The 22,377-nt window shown below is 47.1% G+C and overlaps 1 protein-coding gene across 8 annotated transcripts in view; it reads left to right on the top strand.

Moving 5' to 3' along the window:
* Positions 1-22,377, top strand: part of SPECC1 (sperm antigen with calponin homology and coiled-coil domains 1) — a 206,724-nt gene that overhangs the window by 139,337 nt on the left and 45,010 nt on the right. For 7 of the 8 annotated variants that reach the window (XM_070773131.1, XM_070773132.1, XM_070773133.1 and 4 more), the window contains 5 exons: positions 5,406-5,613; positions 8,069-8,142; positions 8,467-8,645; positions 19,418-19,563; positions 20,536-20,636. In XM_070773131.1, coding sequence (XP_070629232.1) covers positions 5,406-5,613; positions 8,069-8,142; positions 8,467-8,645; positions 19,418-19,563; positions 20,536-20,636 — 708 coding nt within the window. Of the gene's footprint in view, positions 1-5,405; positions 5,614-8,068; positions 8,143-8,466; positions 8,646-12,874; positions 14,272-19,417; positions 19,564-20,535; positions 20,637-22,377 lie in introns of those variants that run through there. The other variant, XM_070773137.1, reaches the window with a different exon arrangement.

Genomic DNA, 22,377 nt, shown 5'->3' with positions numbered 1-22,377 from the left:
CAATGGACATGAGTTTGGGCGAACTCTGGGAGTTGTTGATGGACAGGGAGGACTGGAGTGCTGCGATTCATGGGGTTGCAAAGAGTCGGACACAACTGAGTGACTGAACTGAACTGAACACGTGACTTCTTCTATGTGTTAAGCATCTGGTAAATGCTTGTTGAATAAATTGAATGAAGGAATGAATGTCAGAGAAACTTGCAGTGAATTAGGAGAGAAGGGCTGCTAAAATTATATCAATATGTTAAATAAAAGTTTATCATATTTTAATCATAACAACTACTATTCTAGTGCTTTATATGTGCCAGACACTCTTGGTGCCTCTACGTCATTTAATCTTACTTAATTGTCATAATTTTAGGGTACAGATACTGTTTTTATCTAGTTTTTTTTCCTTTTGACCCATCTCAGGGTTTGTTGAGGAAACTGAGGCAGGGAATGGTTAAGTTACTAGGCTTAGTTCATTAACTAATGAAGGCCAGAGGCTGACCCCAGAACTCTTCTTGGTTGGTTGTTCGTTTGTTTTGGAAGAGGCAAATTTTGTTGGACTTAATTTTCATCACCCTGTTTGCAGGGTTTTTTTTTTTGTTTTGTTTTGTTTTTTTTTTTTTGCTTGTACTATGCAGTGTGCAGGAATCTTAGTTCCCTGACCGGGGATCTAACCTGTGCCCCCTGTGGTGGAAGCACAGAGTCTTAACCACTGGACCACTAGGGAAGTCCCATAATGGTTATTCTTCATCCCTGATTCATGCTGCTTCCTGGTTACATGAAAATAAAAAAGAGAGAGAAAACCATCTAAAGCAGACACATGGGCTTGAATACACAGCAGTCTTACAGCCAGAGCCTTTAGATTTGATAGAAAGCAACCTGCCACATCTCGATGAACTAGGAAAGATGTTTTTGCTTGTCTACAGAGTAGAGAAATCAAGACCCATCCTCTTGTTTGATTTAGAACCTGAATCTTGAGGGGAGTCTGGGTTCACCAGATGTGTTGGTGGGGCAGGACAGCAGGAATGTCATGGAAAGACAATTTTAAGTTCTCACCCATCAAAGAAGTGACCAGTGGTTTGCAGTTTCTGGAGTGCACAGCAGCTGCTTGCAGTTGGGCTGGAGGAGATCCCATTAAAAGCTTTAATTGTACCCTCAAGCCAGTGGGAGCCTCTGGAGAATTTTTTCACTACCAGCTTTATTGACATAGAATTCATTTAAAGTGTACAGGTAAGTGGTTTTTAGTATATCCACAGAGTTGTGCAGCCATCACCACAATCAGTTTTAGAACATTTTTATCATCTTGTACCCAGAAGAAAGGGTTTCCCAGGTGGCTCAGTGGTAAAGAAAACACCTGCCAATGCAGGAGACTCAGGTTTGATCCCTGATTCAGGAAGATGTCCTGGAGAAGGAAAAGGCAACCCACCCCAGTATTCTTGCCTGGAAGATTCCATGGACAGACTGTAGTCTGGCAGGCTACAGTCCATGCAGGGTCTGTTTTCCTGGGGACAGGCGAATGACGATACCATTCCTCAGATTCAGTGTCTGACCAGCCAGAGGAAAGGCAGTGACTTTGTTGAGATCCCAGCCCCTGTCAGCTCAGGCCAGCCCTGCAGGACAGTCCCTCCCAAGTGGTCTCTGCTGCCACCTGCCTTTCGTGCTTGCCTGAGCATCGGGACTGGCTTAAAGCACCCCCTCTCTGGGGAGGACTGGGGCTCCCAGGAATCATTTGACCGATTTGTGATGCAGTTCTGCATGCCCCATTTCTAGAGAAAGTTGACTTCTGAAGAGGAGATGTGCTTGATATACGTGAGAGTGATTTCTGTCTTTAAAGGGAAGCCTTGGAAACCACGTCGCTGCATGTCAGTTCTGTCCTTGAACCAGAGGAGCTGGACCCCGGTGACCTGGCCCAGGGAACGAAGAGCCAGGGGTGCAGGGGTCAGCCAGCACCCAGTAGTCATCAAGGGCAGGTGCTGGGCTGAGCTGCTGGCTGAGCTGCTCTTTTCTAATGATCTAATTTCTCTCTCCATTAGTTACTCTCTGAGATGAGTCTAAAAATACCTCCCCAGCCCCTACCGGAAGCGTGATAAAGCTACCTTTTTTTTTTTTTTTTTAAATAAAAGAGCTTTCCAGAGTACATTGCTAAACTTGAGAGAATGTTCCAAAATCAAGAAGGAAGAACGTCGTGTGTAAGTGGACCCACGTGCACTGGTCTGTACGTTTACCCACTCAGCCATGCACGGCACCCAGCACAGGCCCTCCCGTAGCCGCACCTGTGCTCACGACCCCAACATGAAAGATGTAACGGAGGCCAGAGCTCCTGAGAGGCCGGCAGCCTGAGCTGCACGTGGAGACCCCCAAGTCCTCAGCCATTCCTCACCTGCTCACATCCTCCTGTTTTAGTCCCAGTCAAGCAAAGGACATGTTTCTAGACCTCAGGGGAGTGGCCCTTAACCTGAGGATCTGTGAGGCGGAGCCTGGTTGCTCTGCAGAAAGCCAGGATCTTCCGGAGGCAAGGCCCACAGGTGCCTCCTGTGGCTGCTTGTTAAAGGCTGTCAGATACCAGCCTTCCAGGAGCTAAAATGCAGTGGCTTTTTCTCCTTAAGAGTTGTCTGTCTTCTGTTTATTAAAGTAGCTATCCTAGGACATAAGACTTTCGGTGTTTTGCATGTGTTGTAATTTTCTTGAACTTACATACTCGGAGACAGAAGGCAGTTAGGAAAGAATAGCTACTGTTGCGTGCTTACCTGCACCAGGGATAGTGATAAACTAAGTATTAAGTTCCATTTAATTGTTCAGATGAGGACACCAGGGCAGGGAGATGGATGGATGCAGGCTCAGTCTGGTACAACTGACATTTACATGCCGCAGTCTGGTCCAGGCCGTGGCCCCACCCCCAAGTGCGGCTCCTCCCCTTCCCCCGCCCCCCAAAGACACCTGCACCCTTTCCCCTCCCCCACACAGGCACTCTCTCTTTTTCTCTCTCAGTCCCTTCCTTTTTTATCTTGATCAAAACCTCCCAATTGACAAACAGTGCACAGCTTCCCTGGTGGTTCAGTGGGAAAGAATCAGCCTGACAGTGAAGGTGACAAAGGATCAGCCCCTGGCCCAGGAAGATCTCACATGCCTCAGGGCAACTAAGCCTGTTCACCACAATTACTGAGCATGTACTCCAGAGCCCAGAAACCGCAACTACTGAGCCCACGTGCCACAGCTACTGAAGCCCCCTCACCCTAGAGCTCGTGCTCTGCAACGAGAGAAAAGCCACTGCAATGAGAAGGCCTTGCACCGCAACCAGAGAGTAGCCCCTGCTTGCCGCAACTGGAGAAAAGCCTGCACAGCAATGAAGACCCAATCCAGCCAAAAATGAAATAATAAAACTGTAAAAAACAAAATAAGAATGTTATACCCAGAGTAGATATTTTAATAAAATGCAGTACTGTCCTCAAATACCCACAGATTCTGCACATGAAATGCAATTGGGAAAAAAAATTGTATTTGGAGACTTCCCCTTCCAAATCTGGGAAGAAACCTACTAGGTGTCAAGCTTACATAACCTGCTAAATATACAGCTATTAACAACAAAGGACTGTAGAACCAGGATACAGCTTAAAATAGTAAAGTGATTTGTGTATTCAGGCAGTAGGATATGCAGTATTTAAAGTAATGACCTAGGGAATTCCCTGTCAATCCAGTGCTTAGCACTCAATGCTTTCACTGCCAGGGGCTTAGGTTCAATTCCTAGTTGAAGAACTAACAGCTCACAAACATCACGGTGCATTAAAAAAAATAATAAAGCTTTTCTTTTTTTAAAAGTACTGACTAGAACAGTGTGTATCATGAATATATCTCAAAAACATAGTTGAAAGCAAGTTACAGAAGTGTAATCAGCACAGTATATACAGGACACAAAATAATAATACAGGACGAGAACATCTTACATAAGATACAATGCAGTATATCGTACAGTGCCCTGCAGAAGCCTAAGATAGTGTGATATCATTTGTGTAAAAGTTTTAGAGCATCCAGAACAACACTGTGTATTGTCACGGGCACATCCACACACAGTAAATGTGGGAAACTCTTCAAGGAACAACCACATGCCAATTTCTGGACACTCTGGTGTGAGAAGGAAGGTTGAGGCTTTAACAAACCTTGTTAGCTTAAGAGAAGATTTAGCAAACATGGCAAAAATTAACAGTTGGTTTGCCCGTTTTGGCACACAGTAGTTATCTTGTCCCCTTTGGTGCTTTTCTGTGTGTTGAAAACATTATTGATTAAACTTGAACAGGTGAAGTGAGTGTGCTGTGCACATGTCTGTGTCTGGTGTGTGCACATTTCTGCTGTTGCTGTCCCATTCAGATCAGATCAGATCAGATCAGTCGCTCAGTCGTGTCCGACTCTTTGCGACCCCATGAATCGCAGCACACCAGGCCTCCCTGTCCATCACCAACTCCCGGAGTTCACTCAGACTCAACGTCCATCAAGTCAGTGATGCCATTCAGCCATCTCATCCTCTGTCGTCCCCTTCTCCTGCCTCCAATCCCTCCTAGCATCAGAGTCTTTTCCAATGAGTCAACTCTTCGCATGACGTGGCCAAAGTACTGGAGTTTCAGCTTTAGTATCATTCCTTCCAAAGAAATCCCAGGGCTGATCTCCTTCAGAATGGACTGGTTGGATCTCCTTGCAGTCCAAGGGACTCTCAAGAGTCTTCTCCAACACCACAGTTCAAAAGCATCAATTCTTCGGCGCTCAGCCTTCTTCACATCCCATTAGTGTTCCTCTAAAGAAACACTAGCCCCAGGTACTTGACTGAAGTTTGGGGCATGTTGCAGGGGTTAGCTTTCTGGCTTCCCAGCAGAGGGCGCTGCTCCATTGTTGCTGTGAGGCGAGTGGCCGCTGTCCTGGGACAGCTCCAAGGAAGGGTCAGGAAAGAGGGGTACTTAAGCAGCTGCAGCTTTCTTTAGGGGCTTCTCAGGTGGTGCTAGTGGTAAAGAACCTTCCTCCCAGTGCAGGAGACATGAGAGACTCAGGTTTGATCCCTGGATTGGGAAAATCCCCTGGAGAATGAAATGGCAACCCACTCCAGTACTCTTGTCTGGGAAGTTCCACGGACAGAATGAGCCTGGCGGGCCACAGTCCATGGGGTCACAAAAGAGTCGTACTCGACTTAGCGACTGAGCAAGAACAACAAGCTTTCTTGGACGCCACAGGAAGGGGCCCAGAATCCATCCATTCGGCCACTGACATCCATCACACTTCTCTGCCTTGGCTGTTTTTGAAGCCCAGAACATAGAGATGGTGCTGGGCACACACGTGCCCAAGGTTTCCTTTGCTGTTGTATCAGTGGGCCCAGCGTGGACATGGGGGGAGCTCTTTCCTGTTCAGGTGACCATGGCACCTTGATTTCTTTCTAGGTGGAAAAGGATTACTCTTACCTAAAGGAGATCTGCGATCACCAGGCAGAGCAGCTGAGCAGAACCAGCCTGAAGCTACAAGAGAAAGCATCAGAGAGTGACGCAGAGATCAAAGACATGAAGGAGACCATATTCGAGCTGGAGGACCAGGTGGAGCAGCATCGCGCTGTCAAGTTGCACAACAACCAGCTCATCAGTGAGCTGGAAAGTAAGTGGACCCAAGTCCTTTATGGGCATGGGTCAGGATGGAGGTGGGGACACTGGTTGCCAGGTCTTCCTTCTGAGAGCACTGTGGTCTCCCAGGAAGAAAGGCCAGTAGAAGAGACAGAATCATCTGTCTCTTGAACTGAGCCACAGAACAACTGATAAAGAAGAAAGGCTGTTGGTCGTGGGTGGATCATGTGGGGCATTAGGCACACACGGCAGGTGCCAACAGCTGTTACCAGTGGGATCTGCCAGGTAGAAGGATGGGGGCCTGGGGTAGGCCTCAGGAGAAAACATCCCCAGCATGGGTCCCCTGGACAGTAGGATCAGCTGACTTTGAGACATCACCCACGTGTTCCTGAAGAGGCGCTTGTGTGTGGCTTATTTAGGAACTGGTTCCTACCTCTGAGTAGGTAGGGATGTTTTTCAGAGATTAGGTAAACACTGCCTGCTTTGTCCAAATAAGCCTTATCAAATGATCCCATCTAATGTGTTTTCCTTTAGCAACAAAAGACTTAGTGTGCAAGCTTTTAGCAGCACCCGCCTTGTTGAACATAGCACAGTTGGTGGCCTGAAAGGTTCCCCAGTGGGTAAAGTCCCTCCATCTATTCTTGGAACTCTTACAGGTGGTGAATCTACCTGCTTGCCAAAACTTTCTCGTAAACCCCATCCCCCTACCTCCACCCCCCTGCCCAAATCAACACGGTGCTGCCATAGCTGCTGGCGCCCTGCAGACAGGGAAAAAGTCTGAGTCTCCCAGAGGGCCTCCCCAGCTTGGGTGGGACAGAGTGACCCCGCCTTCCGGTTTTAGCTTGGACCATCCACAGGTGTCTTTCACAGCTGATTCAGTGCTATGTGGTTTGCATTTTTGTGCTTGGATGTTGGTGATGCCTCTGTTTAAAATGGACCCCAAGGGACTTCCCTGGTGGTCCAGTAGTTAAGAATCCACCTGCTAAGGCAGGGGACATAGGTTTGAGTCCTGGTCGGGGAAGATCCCACATGTCAGGGAGCAACTAAATCTGTGTGCCACAACCACTGAGTCTGTGCTCTAGAGCCCGAGCACCCCCACAGCAAGAGACGCCACTGCAGTGAGAAGCCTTCACTTCACAACAAGTTAAAATGGCCCCAAGTGTAGTTCTGAAATCCCATCCACTGTCCCTGGCGCAGGAGAGCCAGGACGCATCACGTGCAGGAAATCCAAGCCATGGGGGAGCTTCATGCCTACCAGAAATGCAGTGCCCTCATGTGGACCAAACCTCCAGAGACCAGGAGGGGACCTTCCCAGTCTGCCCCCTAGCCGCTTGGGAAAGTGCTGAGTGGAGCAGATGGGAAAGTAGTGACATTGGTAGATTCATGAGATTTAAAAAAGAACCAAAACATTGAACAATGTGGTTGTGAACCCAAATCAAAGAAACGTGTGGTCAGATTCCCAGGAAGGTCTGAAGCTCTCTCGTCCAGCGCTGGTACCCACAGGAGGGAAGTTCCAGCCCGACAGATGAGGCACTTCTGAGTGCCCTGGGCTGCAGAAGTGTCTTTCAGATGCCTGCCAAGTGTTACACGGGAGAAGGATGCTGTGGGTGAACAAGTTCCAGAACCCATGGGACGGGCTTTTTTCCACAAAGATATCGACCAGCGAGCCAGTTTGATGCAAACAGCATTAAACTTTGATGAAAACATTGGGATCAGAGGCTCAAGGGAGCATAACCCGACTTTGCTCTAGGAGCTGATCCTGTGTGCCTGGCAGCTGTCTGTACCTGCCTGGACCATAGACACACCCAGACCCTGTCTCCCTGGGAGACCAGATTCCATGGGTCAGGGTCTGGAGCTTGAACATCTGTGCTTCTGAAAAATTTCCCTGGGTGATTTAGAGTTTTAGCTGCGAGTCAGTTCCAGACTCTGGAAGCTGGTCTAAATATCACAGTAGTAATAACCATCCATTCCTGCTGTTGCTCAGAACTCCACCCTCAGGGAGGCTGAAGAGGGAGGAAACACATGTACACTTGTGTCTGATTCACATTGTTGTATGGCGGAAACTGACACAGCATTGCAAAGCAGCTATCCTCCAGTTAAATAAATTTAAAGAAAAGCCGTTCTTCCACATCACAGCAGCGAAGGATGTTCAGGTTGCTGTGCTGCTTCCAGGCACTCAGCGTGTGAGCGTGAGCAACTGTTGGCTCTCTTCCCATAGCGCTGTGAGTTTGTGCAGCCTTTCTCTGAGGCTGAACCCTAACCTCACATCACTTAGGTTCCCACTCATCCTGTTTCTCTTGGAGGAACCCTCTGCCTCTGGCTCCCATGCTCTGGGCACTGAGCTGGGAAGCCTAGCCACTGAGCTGGGAAACCTGGCCACAGAGGCAGGTCTCAGAGCCCGTGGCAGGACCTGAGGTTGCCTGGCTCCTGAGCTCAGCTCCCCAGAGGCTCAAGACATTTCTGACTCCAGTCTGCCTGTTCCTTTCTAGGCAGCGTGATGAAGCTGGAGGAACAGAAGTCAGACCTGGAGAGGCAGCTGAAGACTCTGACGAAGCAGATAAAGGTGAGACGTGGTCAGAGCCAGAGCATCATTCTACCTTAAATATCCCCGTCAACTGAGGCGTAGACACCTTTGAGATACACTCTGACGACTCTCCGGCCCTGCTTTGTGTAGTAAACTTGGGGGGCCTGGAACCACAGTGTGGCCAGGAGGGAGGTTCAGGCGGCCTCAATTTCAGGGCTGGGACTCCCGCACCTGCAGGTGCAGCCCCCCTGCACCTTTTCCCAGCACAAGATCCCAAAGCCCGTCTTTCCTATGGACACCCCTCGGCCCTGCAACCGTGGCTGGGGCGTCAGTCTGATGTGGGCGCCAACTTGGCTCTTCCAGGACGAGACGGAAGAGTGGCGGCGCTTCCAGGCTGACCTGCAGACGGCGGTAGTGGTGGCCAATGACATCAAGGTTGAGGCCCAGCAGGAGCTGCGCGCTGTCAAGCGGAGGCTGCTGGAGGAGGAAGAGAAGAACGCCCGGCTGCAGAAGGCACTGGGGGACGCACAGGCCCGCGGAAGGTGGGTCCTGGCTGCTCTCCTCACCCAGGCTGCGGGGGTGTCTCTGCCCTCACCGAGCCTTTTCCTTCGTTCCAGGTCCCTCTGCTGCTCTGTCCCTGCCCATGGCCAGGTTATAACTAGCTCTGTGGCCAGGTTATAACAAATCCCCTGGCGAAGTTACAACTAACCATGGCTGTTGAATAGCTAACCCATGGCCAAGTTATAACAAGCTCCATGGTAGGAACAGTCCACCTAGCACCATGACTGCCGTTCCTGGTGATGAGGAAGCTGGTTACCATGAGGACAGAGCTCCAGCCAAGTCCTCTCTGGGGTCTGGAGGAGAGGCTGGTGTTCCATCTCAGTGTTGGTTCAGCACCCCGTGTGGGTCATCCTCACTCAGTGGGAGAAGCTGGCCCGCTACCCAGCCTGGCTGGTGGGTGCAGACCCCAGCCACTGTCCTGGTGCAGGGTGTGTCCCTTCTTAGCAGCTCCTGTATACTCCCTGCAGAAGAGCATGAAATAACTTACTTTATTTCAAAGGGTCAGCATGGAGAACACACATTGGGCCAATATGAAAGATTGCCTTCTTTCGGGGGGACAATCGGGGAGGACATCACAGGCCGCATTTTCCCAACAAGCCTGTCCTAACAGTGAGCTTTCAGAGGAAGCTGTTCCCAAAGTGAGCTCAGAGTTGCTTATTGTTTAAAGTTTAAATGGTTTCCGGGCAAGATTGTCACAGTATTTTAGGCTTCAGCTCATGCATTGCTGTCTTTCCCCTGTCAGGAATAGATGTCCTTAACATTGAGGTTCTTGGTTATTAGAAGTTATCTTGAATTTTAAGATGTCTCTCAATGTAAAGCACAGTAGAATTTAAAAACCCTTAGTAGGTTCTGGATATAGATTTGTACAGCTTGCAATTTATAACTTTTCCAGGGTTGCTGGAGGCTGGATTCCCAGCCTCTGGGTCTGATGTAGTGTCATGAATTTCATGGCAGTGGAAGGGATAGATTTCTGCTCAGAATTTTGTTTTGATTCTCTTACCAAACTTGCTTTGGTCAATCTTGTGGCCCTTTGTTTATGAAAATCAAGATCATGACTGTGCAGTGAAACCTATACTTTCTGGCCACCAAAGTACATGAATTTTCAGTTCAGGGAGCAGCCAAGTAGGAAAGCAGATTTCGTGGTGTTCCCTGTTGAAATGACTGTGGGTCGTTCTGGTTTACTGTGGTGTCTGCTTTTGTTTGCTTGTCCACGTGTCTTGGTTTTCTACTGTGTGTCTTTGGAAGAAGAACCACATCATAACTTGTGTTGCTTCATATATACATCATCTCACAGATAAACAGTGAAAGACAAGCCCTTGAGTGTAAGATGTGGCCCTCAATAAGTTATTGTATAGATTCTAAGAAACAGATTATATATACAAACCTGATGTCACAGGATGCCTACATGTAGCTTGACCACGTAGGGCCCCCCATTTGCTATACCCAACATTTTCTAACTTAGGGGCACTTTTTTTTTAAAAACGCAGTACATTTCTCTTTTGATTTTCCAGTGATTTGCAAACCTACCTCCCAAATACAGCAGTTTAATCCCTTATCACACAATATTTCAAAATTTGAGAACTGACACATTACTGAACCTGTGCCATCAGTGGGTTTCTTGGCTGTCATTGCCTCAGGCCACCCTCCAGACACTTGCCAGAGTGGTTTCTTACCAGGCTTTGGCCGCCCTGACCAGCTGCCTCTTGTAAGTGTTGGCCTTGGAGAAGTTACTTGCCGGCGGCCCCGCCTCTCCCTGAACACACCACCTGAGCCAGACTTGGAACCAGCTCCCACCCTCCGAGGTCCCGGATCAGCATAGTGCTTCCATTTTGGCTGCCTGAGTTCTTGACTTTGACAGTCACCTAACGAGAACTCAGAAGTCATCCTTGGCTCAGCCACAGCCAAAGAATGTGCAGAAAATTCTAACGAGGTCCTCCAAGTATTAGTACAACCAAAGAATGTGCAGAAAATTCTAACGAGGTCCTCCAAGTATTAGTACAACAAGAGAAGGTAAGAGTGTTGTAGGAGAAGCACCTCCATCGTGACTCCAGGTGGACCGATTCGCCTTCTCATCAGCTGGCTGTCAAGAGAACACAGGCCAGCAGGCGGGTGGGCAGCGGGCCTGGGTGTGCAGACGAGTTAGCGTTTGTTCCCAAGAACTTAGTACCTAAAACAGTGGAACGTTATTTAGCATACTATTTTTAGATGACTCTAAAACTTAGCTCATTAGCTATCTTCAGCCCTGTGAAGTTTTCAGAGGTATTTTTATTTTGGAGTCAGAATAATTGATGTTAAGATACATGGCACAGTTAGGCTCTGATCTCACCTTTGCAGGTTTTCTTCCCAGACCAAGCGCTTTCGTCTCTTAAATAAGAAGGTAAGAGTAGGTCGGATTTTAGGGCACCACCCCAACAGGCTCCGCTGTTTTCTGAGACGAGTTGATGGGCTGACCTTTCTCTGATGGAGAGTCGTGGACTTGCATGCCCACTGAACCATCTTCCTGACAGAAGCCTGGGGTCTCCCTTACATATGGCACCTCCACACGAGGTTGTGGACCTCATCTTTCTCTTCCAGAAGTCTGAACAAGCTTGTGTAGTTTTTGTGGACCTGAAAGTGGGCAGTTTTGCCAGACACATAAATTATTCGATGAAAGGATCATGAATAACTTTTTAAACTCTGGCTGTTTCTTGTTTTGAACCATTAAGGGAAATATAATGAAATTAAAACTTTCATTGAAATTGAAACATCAGATATTCTTCCTGAAAAGTTGAGTCCTTGGGCCTGGCAGTTTCAGAGGACACACATGCAACTCAGCTTACTGCCTCGATGGGCCACACGCAGCCTCTCTAACAAAAGACCCTGTTAGTGAGACATGCATGACGTGGGTGTCTCAGACCAAAGCAGGGACAGACCTCTGTGTGTCTGCTCTTACCGTAAAACTGTTAAAACCATTGTTTACAGGGGACTTACTCTATGTCTGCTGTAGTTATTGTGTGACACCAATGAGCAGCCATGGGAAACATCTTAAAGAGCTAAACATGCTGAATGTCTGTGCATAATTAGCTGTGCCAGCTTCCAAACTAGGACATTTCAGGTGCACAGTGCGTCAGCCTGTGCTTCTGGTTCTTGCATTGCCACCCCTGAAGCTAGCAGCATGCAGCCTGTCACTGCCAGCCTCCCTGGGGTCGGCTGTTAATTCTGTGTGTGCTCCTGCATTCTGACGTCGGTTGTGTGCCTCTACGCGCCCTGTTTTGTTCTCACAGCTGTAACATGTCACACCGCTCGCTGGGTGTCTGGGGCTGTCACTGGAAGGGAGGTGGGGCATTGGAGGTGTAGCTTCCTGGGTCCCTGGGATTGTCGACATGTCCAACCCCCTCCCCATCCCTGCCTTGGGGAGAGGCCAGTTCTCAAGGGCATTCCCGCACACTTTCTGAGCAGACCTCACATACATATCTCCAACTGTTGGGCTGCTGGCATTTTATTTGGCTCTCAGGGCAGAAACTGGTCCTCCAGTATCCCGGCAAGCATCACCCGTTCACTCGCACAGACGTGCATTTTCATAGCTTAGCTTCGCACCTGTGGCATCAGAGAAGGCACCTGTAGTTCTGCAGAGCTGCGTCTGCTGGATGCTGCCCGCCCCGTCTACAGATTCACTTTGAAAAGTGGGCTGAAGACGTGTGCCTCCCTGAAGCCTTTAACAGTGTGCCAAGTCACTCAGTTGTGTCCGACTCTTTGCGACCCCATGAACTATAGCTCACCAGGCTCTTCTCTCTGTCCATGGGGTTCTCCAGGCAACAGTACTGGAGTGGGTTGCTCTTTGCTTCTCCAGCACGTGTGTACACAGCACTTGTGTATCATAAAAGAAGTCCTTTTTCTTTTTTATTCTTAACTGTAGGACAGTAGAGGGACCCACAGGCCATTCTGTCAGTCACAGAGGCCTGATGTGATTGGTCTCCGTCATCTCTGCCGACACCCTTGTCTATCAGCGAAGGTCTAGTGGGAGGAGCCTGTTCATGGCGTTCTTTCTGTCTGAAGATCTCTTGACTCCCGCAAGGGATGGGAAAAGTCAAAATCTAGGCGTGCTGATCCTGATCTGGATCTGAGCTGTGCCCCCGGACACTGCCAGCTGTCAGTTCTTGTGTGTAGACTGCGGTCATGTTACATGGAGTAACCCCTTTACCAGCCTGTGCCTCCTGTTTCTATCTTCCAGCTCCATGGTCTCTGTCAGCTAGCAGAGCAGGTGGAGGAGGAGAGGCCGCCCAGCCCTGCCGCGATGGGGAGCCACAGCCATTTCTGTGTGAGAGGGTGCATGTGTAGAGGAGGAATGCCCTTTTCATAAAGAACCAAACGGTCTCCTTAGAACAGCCATTGTCTTGAACAGTCATTGCCAGCAAGTCTCTCTGCCCTTTTTTTTTTCTTGTTTTTTTGCATTTTGGAATCAACTCTGCACAAAGATGATCCTTCCCTCTTATTTGCCCCCTCTTTCTTCTCAGAAGATTCAGCAGTCTTTGAAGCCCAAAATGAAATTGTTCTGAAAACAAAAGACAAAAAACACAAAGTACGAGCCTGTCATGAAAACATTTTTTAGAGGCAGCCAGAGTGCTGAGTGAGGTCTGTGGCTTTCCATGTGCAGAGAGAACACAAACCAGGCCGTGCTTTACTTTTTGGACTTTATTTTTATGCTTCCTTTTGAATACGGTATCCGATAAGCTTGAAATTAACACTAGTTTAGGTGAAATAGGAAGCTGTCCACGTGACGTCTCTGAAGAAGTTAGAAAGCCCTACTTCTCCCATGTCAAGCCTTGATTTCGCCTCTTCAAGCTGAGGTCTGACTTCCTCACCTAGTCCAGAACAAGCCACTGCCACGTGTTGGGCTGACTTCCAAAATCTCTTTGGGGTTCTGTTATATGTTTGCTTCATCATAAAGGCTGTGGTTGAATCAGACACTTCCACGTGGTGACAGTGCTGATCAGAACTGCATTGAGAACTCATGCGCATTGGCAAAAGCCTTGTGAATATGCTCACCTTGGAAACTAAAAGACTTTTCCAGTCCAGAATTGTGTAACTCAGAGGGATCCAAGGTTCAAAGTGAAACTGTAAACTGTTGGAAGTGCATCCATTTGTGAAGATCTAAGTCCAGGTCACCAGCCTATGCCAGACAGAGATCACTGCATCCCTCGTGTGAGGAGCATCTGGACCATCAGCTACTGTATAGGAGACGAGACGAGATAGGACTTCCTGTCTGCTCCACAGAAACTTAGGCAAACTGATCATCTCAGGAAAATGTTGTGGGGGGTCACTAGAAGACTCAACTTGAGAGGTCACTGTCCTCTCTGTAAGAATAGTTTCAATACCTGCTGGAATTGTCCTTGTGGGATAGCAATTTATATATCTGTAAGTTTATCTCGGACTGAAAGTCCTTACGATGATACAAAATTCACTTGGCCTGGTGTTTTCAAATATAAACAAGAAAAACACAACCTCAGCTTCAAATGCACAGCTGTCTCTGCTCCACATATTTTGATCTATCTTTCTTGGGAGACTGTTGACTATTTTTATATACAAGTGTTTATGAAGTGCTAAATAAATATGTAATTATTTAGAAGAGTCTGTTGCCTGGTTTTTCACCCCTGGCAGGACCTCCAGGTCACTTTGTTCCCAGTTTTCTGGCATGTGTAGTTTCAGAACTTAAAAGCCACATCAGATGACTAGAACCAAGGCAGAAGCAAAGCTGCATTTTCAGTACCCTTTGTAGACAGGAGGTTGACTTTTAAGTGCAAATGTTATTTTTTAATGATTTCATTATTGGAAATAAGAGGGCACAGATCGAAGATACTAATTTTGCATAAATGAGATTTTAATTAAAAATTCTGAAGTATCGGAAAATACAGTACATGGAATTTGAGGTCCAGAGTTGTTTTGTTGAAATCTAAAAACATTGTTTGGTGATTGACTGTATTGGATTTCTTCTTAATTGTGAAGTATTATTTAGGTGAACTCATAATAAAATGGAAGTGTTAAACCCCTCTGGTAGCATTCTGGAAGGCAGTCTGTGTCAGCAGCATTCTCCGCCCACGAAACTGAAATCCCACATTGACATCGTTCATTTCATCCATTTTCAGAAAAACTTTCCCAATATGCCCTTGTTCCTTTTCTCTTAAGCTGGTTCCCCTTGAAAATATTTTCCTGCCCTTACGAGATTGCTAATAACACTTAGCCTTTCATTTTACATTGTCACCTTCAGTTTATTCTCTTGGTTTTATTGCATTCTCAAGGTTGAGGCTTTTCAGTGTCTGAGTCTATTTCTTTTCCTTTATTTACACATCTGTTCTCCCTCACGTGCAGTGAGTCTCTTCATCTTATGCCATGAGATCTGTCCGTGCATCAGGGCCTGTTTTTGCCCATCACTTATTCTTGCTTCAGTGGATCCAAGTGTGTCAGGACCTGTTCTCTGCCCAGGATCAGTGTCTGGATTCTGCCTTCATCTGTGCTCACTCTGCCCAACCACTCTTGAAATCTTGTATCTTAAGCTAGAGGAGAGGCTCTTTAAGGTAAATCTCTGCTGAATGTCAGAAATACAGGCACTGAAAGAAATGCAGCAGGAAAGGTGCCAGCAAGGAAATTCACCAGTGTCCAGTTTTTTCTCTGTTTGGCACAGGTGGCATTGGGAGCTGGCTTTGGGGGTCTGTCTTGCTTGGTCATTATCCATTTTAGGCGTGTCCTGTGGCTTTTTGCTGCCATCCTTTGTGCCTCGGATCAACCACCCTGGCCTCCTCAGATGGTCATGTCTCAGTGTTCCTGACCTTTTGTGGGAGGAGTGCTCTGCATGTCCTCCAGGTGCCGCTCCCCAGCTGGCCCTCCCTCCAGGACCAGGGCTGGGAGGGAGTCGGTGGGCTGTCCTGCACCTTCGCTCTCCTTGCAGAAGAATTAGGGTGAACTGGTAGTATTTTCTCTTCTTTCCCCACTCATTCTCTGTGTAGCTGAAATTCTTCACAGTCTGAGGCCTGTGCATGCCGTGTTTCAGTAGCTTCAGGGGTCGATGCAGGATTTTTATGAAATATTCCTGTGGTTCTTAAATCGCCATGTTACCCTGGTGGTTTTTATTGTCCTAGAAATGCTTACGTTGCCATTCAGAAGTGAAATTCAGAGGACACTTGACACCTGAGACAGAGTGCTTCCCAATTCCTGTCTCATGTGGATCTGCAGACTTCTTTCAGAGTGTCTTGTGTATAACTGAAGACACAGTTTGGGAAGAGTGCCTTACAGGTGGAGATGTGGGAGAGCAAAGACCTGGAGGAAGGACAAAGAGGAACAGAGTTCCAGACATCCAGGCTTTGGTCCGGAAACCAGGCAGGGTGCAGGGAGTCTGTGCAGCACTGGGAGGGCCTGGGCTGGGCTCCATTCAGTAGCTGAGAAAGAGCCATCATGAGCAGATCATCAGTGTGCCCGGTTGGTGGTCTTTACAAACCTTGATCTGGTGATTGTGAAGACAGCAGTGGTATAATGTGATGTTTCCCAAAAGTCAGTCATATTTGAATATTTTAGAACTAATTGCACACAGGAACTCACGTGTCCTTGGAGCAAAACTGACAGCAACGCCAAGCAGTGTCCTGTGTGATGACACAAGAGCTGTAGAAAACCAACAGTGCTCAAAGATCCTGTTCTGTAACCTAACGAGGAAAGTAGTGCATTAGGGAGGTTGCTCAGTCCTCAGTCATGTCTGACTCTTTGTGATCCTGTGGTTTGTAGCCCATCAGGCGCCTCTGTCCATGGGATTTCCCAGGCAAGAATACTTCCCAGGTGGTTCAGCAGTGAAAATATCTGCCTGCCTCTGTAGATTACAGAGTTCTTACTCTTCCTCTGAACAGAGGAGAGGTCATATTTTATTGCTGGACTTGTTGCTGGTTGATCCAAAGCCATCTGAAGACAGGCTGGTGTCCCTGCTTAGGATTAAAGTGCTGATGAGATCAACAGCATTCTTAATGACTGTGTTGTGTAGTTCTTCATTTCAGGCTTTATTTTGTGGCTCCCAAGACACACTCACACATGCACATACCCACACGCATGCACACACGTACACACATAACGGTTACATAATGGGGTGGGTCTTTATCTCTACTTAAACTCCTTGCAGGGTTTCTTCACCCTACTTCTTGCTGGCCCAGCCCAGCAGACAGAAGGTGTGGAGCATTACACATCGTACCTGCAGGCAGGCGAGGTGGGAGTGGTTCCAGCATCCTTGCTACTCTCTTAGGCTTTGGAACAAGTCCTGTATCATCTGATGTGAATCACATAGAAGCTTAAGTAGTTGAAGGGAACACCTCAACAGAATGTAGGATTCTCCATTTTATTCTTATTAAATTATCAAGGAGTGAAATGAACATGGGCTTTTTAAAAATGACCTTCATTTTGTTGGGTGCCCTAAATCTCCCCAGTCCCTGAGAAGGTAGATTATGTACCTGGATAGCTAAGAAGGTGCCCACTTTCTCACATTCCTGAGAATGGCCAGGACAGAAATGAGAGGTTTTCCTCTGCCTGTACCTAAACTGATTCCACTCTTTCTGCATATTCACCATCTGATTTTGTCCTATGTGACATAACAGGGAAGGTAACCAAAACCAACCCTGTTTGATGTAAAAAAAAAAAACAAAAACTTACCAATTTCTGAAACACCTGATATTGTTGTTCAGTTGCTCAGTCATATCCAACTCTTTGCGACCCCATGGACTGCAGCACTCCAGGCTGCCCTGTCCTTCACCATCTGCCAGAGCTTGCTCAAACTCATGTCCATTGAGTTGGTGATGCCATCCAACCGTCTCATTCCCTGTTGCCCCCTTCTCCTCCTGCCCTCAATCTTTCCCAGCATCAGGGTCTTTTCCATTGAGTCGGCTCTTCACATCAGGTGGCCAAAGTATTGGAGCTTCAGCACCAGTCCCTCTAATGAATATTCAGGACTGATTTCCTTTAGGACTGACTGGTTTGATCTCCTCGCAGTCCAAGGGACTCTCAAGATCCAACACTACAATACGAAAGCATCAATTCTTCGGCACTCAGCCTTCTTTATGGTCCAGATCTCACATCCGTACATGACTCCCTGATACTAACTTCCCAGAAAAGTCATTCGTTAACTGATTTTTTTTTTTACCTCAAAAGAAGGTAAATACAAAAGTGTAGGGCAGTGTGATTTAAAGTGTGTTTTAAGTTGTGTTTTTCCTAAATTTATCCTACTCACATTGATTATAGAGCAACAGGAGAAAGCTTTGAGAATCAAAGACAAGTCAGTTCAATCATGGAAGCTTCTGAGTGGCCAGATTTCTTCCAAAAAAGATCAGTAAATAAATATTTTAAACTTCCATTGACCTTTTTAAAATATGCTGCCAGAAGTATTCCGAGCTATTCTCATAAATTAGTCATCTTCTTGCAAAACAGCTGTAGCAATTTGATATAATAAAAAGAGCAGTGATTTAGAAATCGGAAGTTGGGCGATGTCTTGGCTCACGCACAGGGAGATTAAGTGACAAGCTAACGTTCCCCTGGATGAGGAAGGTTGACCCAGACGGTCTGTCTTTAAGAGGCTCTTCCATGAGTCTGGGGGCTTCCCTGGTAGCTCAGCAGTAAAGAGTTTGCCTGCAATGCAGGAGACCTGGGTTTGATCCCTGGGTCAGGAAGATCCCCTGGAGGAGGAAATGGCAACCCACTCCAAGATTCTTACGTGGGAAATCCCATGGACAGGGAAGCCTGGCGGGCTACAGTCCATGGGGTCACAAAGAGTCGGACACGACTGAGCAACTAAACAACAGTCCATGAGTCTGTGCTCCAGCTTGGAGACCACAGGGAAGACTGACCATGATTGTGCAGGAGAGCTCAGGAGAACCACTGCCTCACAGGGAGTTGCAGTATTGTTCCAGAGCATGGTTACCATTCCTGTTCCTAAGGGTGGGAGGGTTCATGTGTGAGTCAGGACTCTGATGTTCCTGGAGATGGCAGCCTTGTAGATTTAAGCAGAAGGGGCTTTCAGGATTGCTGGGGGCCCCTCTGGAGAAACAGACCCAGGCCTAGCCTCCAGGAACAACTCTGGAAGTAACCACACACACAGCTGGGTTTCTAGGAGAGTGGCTGCCTCTGCCCTGAATGGGAACCTGACACTAGGAAGCTGCCAGCCCAGTTTGAAGCTGCCACCAGTTTCCAGCAGCGGGAGCACCTTGTCTCTGCTTTTGTCCATCTCAGCGTAGTGAATGCCCTGTGCCCTGCCTCTCCTCCCCAACTCAGGAGTCCACATCTGGCCCAGTCTTCCTGGCCGGTAGTGTCTAAGCCCTATCTGAGATCTTCCCTGCAGCGGGTGGGCTCCTGAGGTGTCATCTTTCCAGCCTCTGTGCACCAGGTGGGGGTTGGAATTCACACTAACTCACCAACCTGTTGTATCCATCGTGGACAGTAAGATAACTATTTCATGATAAATAACAGTTGTTTTTTTAATATATTTATAGTTTACAGAGTAGACATACATTTAGAGCTCACATCAAGTCACTCCACATATAAAAATGCTGTCTCTGGCCATTCCCAAGAAAATGTCTCTGATAAAAATTGAGAGGTTATTTCCTGGAGATGCAAAGCTAATACAGAGAGCAGGATTTTCAGTTTGGGTTTCTCCTTCCAGACTCATTCTTCTCCATGTTGGCTGTTTTCATCTGTGTCCTTCCCTGAATGGGTACGTCCTCCAGCTTTTCAACCTGATTTGCTCTTTGCCATGCAGACCAGTGAAGGAAGAGCCCGAGCCCTCAGAGGCGGACGCTCCTGGCCGGTGGCCCAGCGCCTATGTGAACAGGACTCCTCCAACACCTTCAGAGTCTGTGACCACTGTAAAGTCCCTCATCAAGTCATTTGACTTGGGACGACCAGGTATTGTGTCATTTTGTTTGATAAGTAAAACTCAAATTCAGACCATAGCCTCATGAATCCAGCCTGTCTCTGCTGCCCTGGCCCCATGTTGGTACAACCAGGGGGCCCTTCTCAGACTATCCACGTGCAGACATGTGCAGTGCTCGCTGGGGCTGCATGAGACGGCAGAGGGGAGTTGGCTCCTCTCCTCCCAAACTTCCCTTCAGCTCCTGCTGCACCCCTTTCCTTTTCTTCCTCTCTGTCCGTTAAATCCAGGTCACCACTGTTTGCCTTTTTACCGTCACATGAGTATTAGCAGGGTTGGCCAGAGGCTTGTCTCCTGGGAAAGGAGGCGCTGGTTCCATGCATTGGGCTGTCTGGCTGGCACCTAATATAATCTGTCATTCCTGATTGTGGGACATTCCCAGCTTTTCCTGGAAATGTCTCCCTGACCCACAGCTCACTTTTGTTTGTCATTATCTGTGTATGAGAAAAATGGATCTCTACCTTGTCTACCCTGAACTTTCATGAGCACTCTTCTTAGAAGGAACCTGTATCCAAAACACGATGTATGTCTTCCCTTGATTGCATCAAATATGCTCATTGTACCAGGGGCCAGAGTAACAGCCAGTCCTAGGACATTGTCTCTGCTGAAACAGTTTGCGACTGAATTGGATTAAGATGAGCCTGCAGAGACAGGATAATATGAAGGCCCAGTGACAATATTTGGTTGTGAAGGTGGAAAAGGAAAGAACAGTGTGGTTTGTCTAAGAGTGTCTTCTTGCTGTGGCTGTCTCAGTACCTGTACGTTCTCCTGCTCCTTGTGTGTCCTTGACTTAAGACCAGCCCCCATCTAGTTAACCCCTGACTCACTCCCCAGTTCAGCATGAGTCCAGACCAGAAGAGGGTGAAAGAGCATCAACAAGGCAGGAAGTATTATTTGCTATTTGAAACTGGAACAGCATAGAAACATCCTGTCTCTTTTCTTGGCAGGTGGAGCTGGGCAGAATATTTCTGTCCACAAGACCCCCCGGAGTCCCCTGAGTGGGATCCCTGTGAGGACGCCCCCAGCTGCTGCTGTTTCTCCAATGCAGGTATTGGTGCCCATAAGGTGTGGGTGGGAGCCTGTGTCATGTGGTTACCCAGGCAACAAAAGGGATGTGGAAACCAGTTCGTATATTTTTTGAGGTACATTGATCATCTTTTTTGTTTATTTATTTATTAATTTTTGCCATGCCATGTGGCATGTGGGATCTTAGTTCCCTGACCAGGGATCAAACCCAGGCCCCCTGCAGTGGAAGTGATGAGTCTTAGCCACTGGACTGCCAGGGAAGTTTCTGAATATTGTTTTTAATAGACCTAAAATAATAATATGAAGCTTTCATCAAAAATTCCACTCCAGTGCCTGGTGAGGGTCTGAGAGAGACGCTGAAAGCATCATACAGTTTTGTTGATGCCTCTTTCTTGGTTTTCCATAGGATGACACTGTCAAAGTTTTCAGTTAAATGAAGATTGTATTTTTTATACTAGAGTGGGCACTGATCTTTTTCTCAAAGAATTTTTTTTTTGATGCCCAGAGAGAGTGCTTGCAATTTATGAATTCTTAAGGGTTCACTGCATTAACCCTGTGTTGTGTTTGCCATCTCCTAAAGGTCTTAGACCAAAACCCCCTGGCATTTCTAAGACCAGGGCTTTTGATGGCACTAGCAGCACTCAGCGTTCTGTCTGTACAGAGCTGAGGTTGATGTACTTGTCAACAAGCTCTATTATCTGACATTCTTGGTAGTTACATGTATTATTTGGGATCTCTTATGCTTTAAAAGAAAAATTTTATTCTTTTTTTTACTCTTTCATCTTTGAAGGTAATTTCTACCACCTTTTATGTAAAACCAAATACAAGTTATTTATTTTTTATGATAATCATTGTTTATTTAAGACAAGTAAAAAAGGTCATGCTTCATTTTCACCTATTTGTATTGAGCTATAACACAAGTTTGCTTGCAGATGTTTAACAACTGGCTGTTTAGGAGAAAGAGCCCTGATTTGTGGGGTTTGCCAGTTTCTCTGATGTCAGTGTTCCCATCATTGCCAATTTCTTTATCCACTCATCTGTTAATAGACATTAAGGTTGTTGCCACATCTTGGCTAATGTGAATAATGTTACAGTGAACATGGGTGTGCAAATATCCCTTCAAGACCCTGTTTTGTGTTCCTTGGGTAACCACCCAGAAGTGATATTGCTGGATCACATGGTAGTTCTGTTTTTATGTTTTTGAGGAACCTTCCTGCTGTTTTCCATATCACCTGCATGGTTTTACATTCCCAGCGACAGTACACAAGTGTTCTAATTTCTCACATCCTCACCAATTCTTATTTTTCCTATGGTTGTTTTCTGCAATGACCATTCTCACAGGGGTGAGGTGATACCTCATTGTGGTTTTGATTTGCATTTTCCTAATGACTAGTGATATGGAACATCTTTGCATGTGCCTGTTGACCATTAAAAAAACAGTATGTTTACACATGTCCTTGAATATACATAGAATATTCCAGGAAGATGTTCACAGATGTGATGAGTAATAGTTGCCCTGGGGAGAAGGGGGTGATGGGAGCGAAAGGGAGACTGTGCTTTCACTCCATGTCCTTTCTGTTCCTTTTGAGGATCCTGCCAATTGAGTCTCAGCCCACTCCCATATTCTTGCCTGGAGAATCTCAAGGACAGAGGAGCCTGTCAGGCTATCGTCAATGGGGTTGCAAAGATTCAGACATGACTGAGCAACTGAGCAAGCTTGCATGCATGCACACCAATTGCATTTATTACCTGTCCAGTTAAAG

The sequence above is a fragment of the Bos indicus genome, chromosome 19, assembly GCF_029378745.1.
Source record: "Bos indicus isolate NIAB-ARS_2022 breed Sahiwal x Tharparkar chromosome 19, NIAB-ARS_B.indTharparkar_mat_pri_1.0, whole genome shotgun sequence".
In the NCBI taxonomy this organism is placed as follows: domain Eukaryota; kingdom Metazoa; phylum Chordata; class Mammalia; order Artiodactyla; family Bovidae; genus Bos; species Bos indicus.
This window is presented reverse-complemented; position numbering and strand designations above follow the sequence as displayed.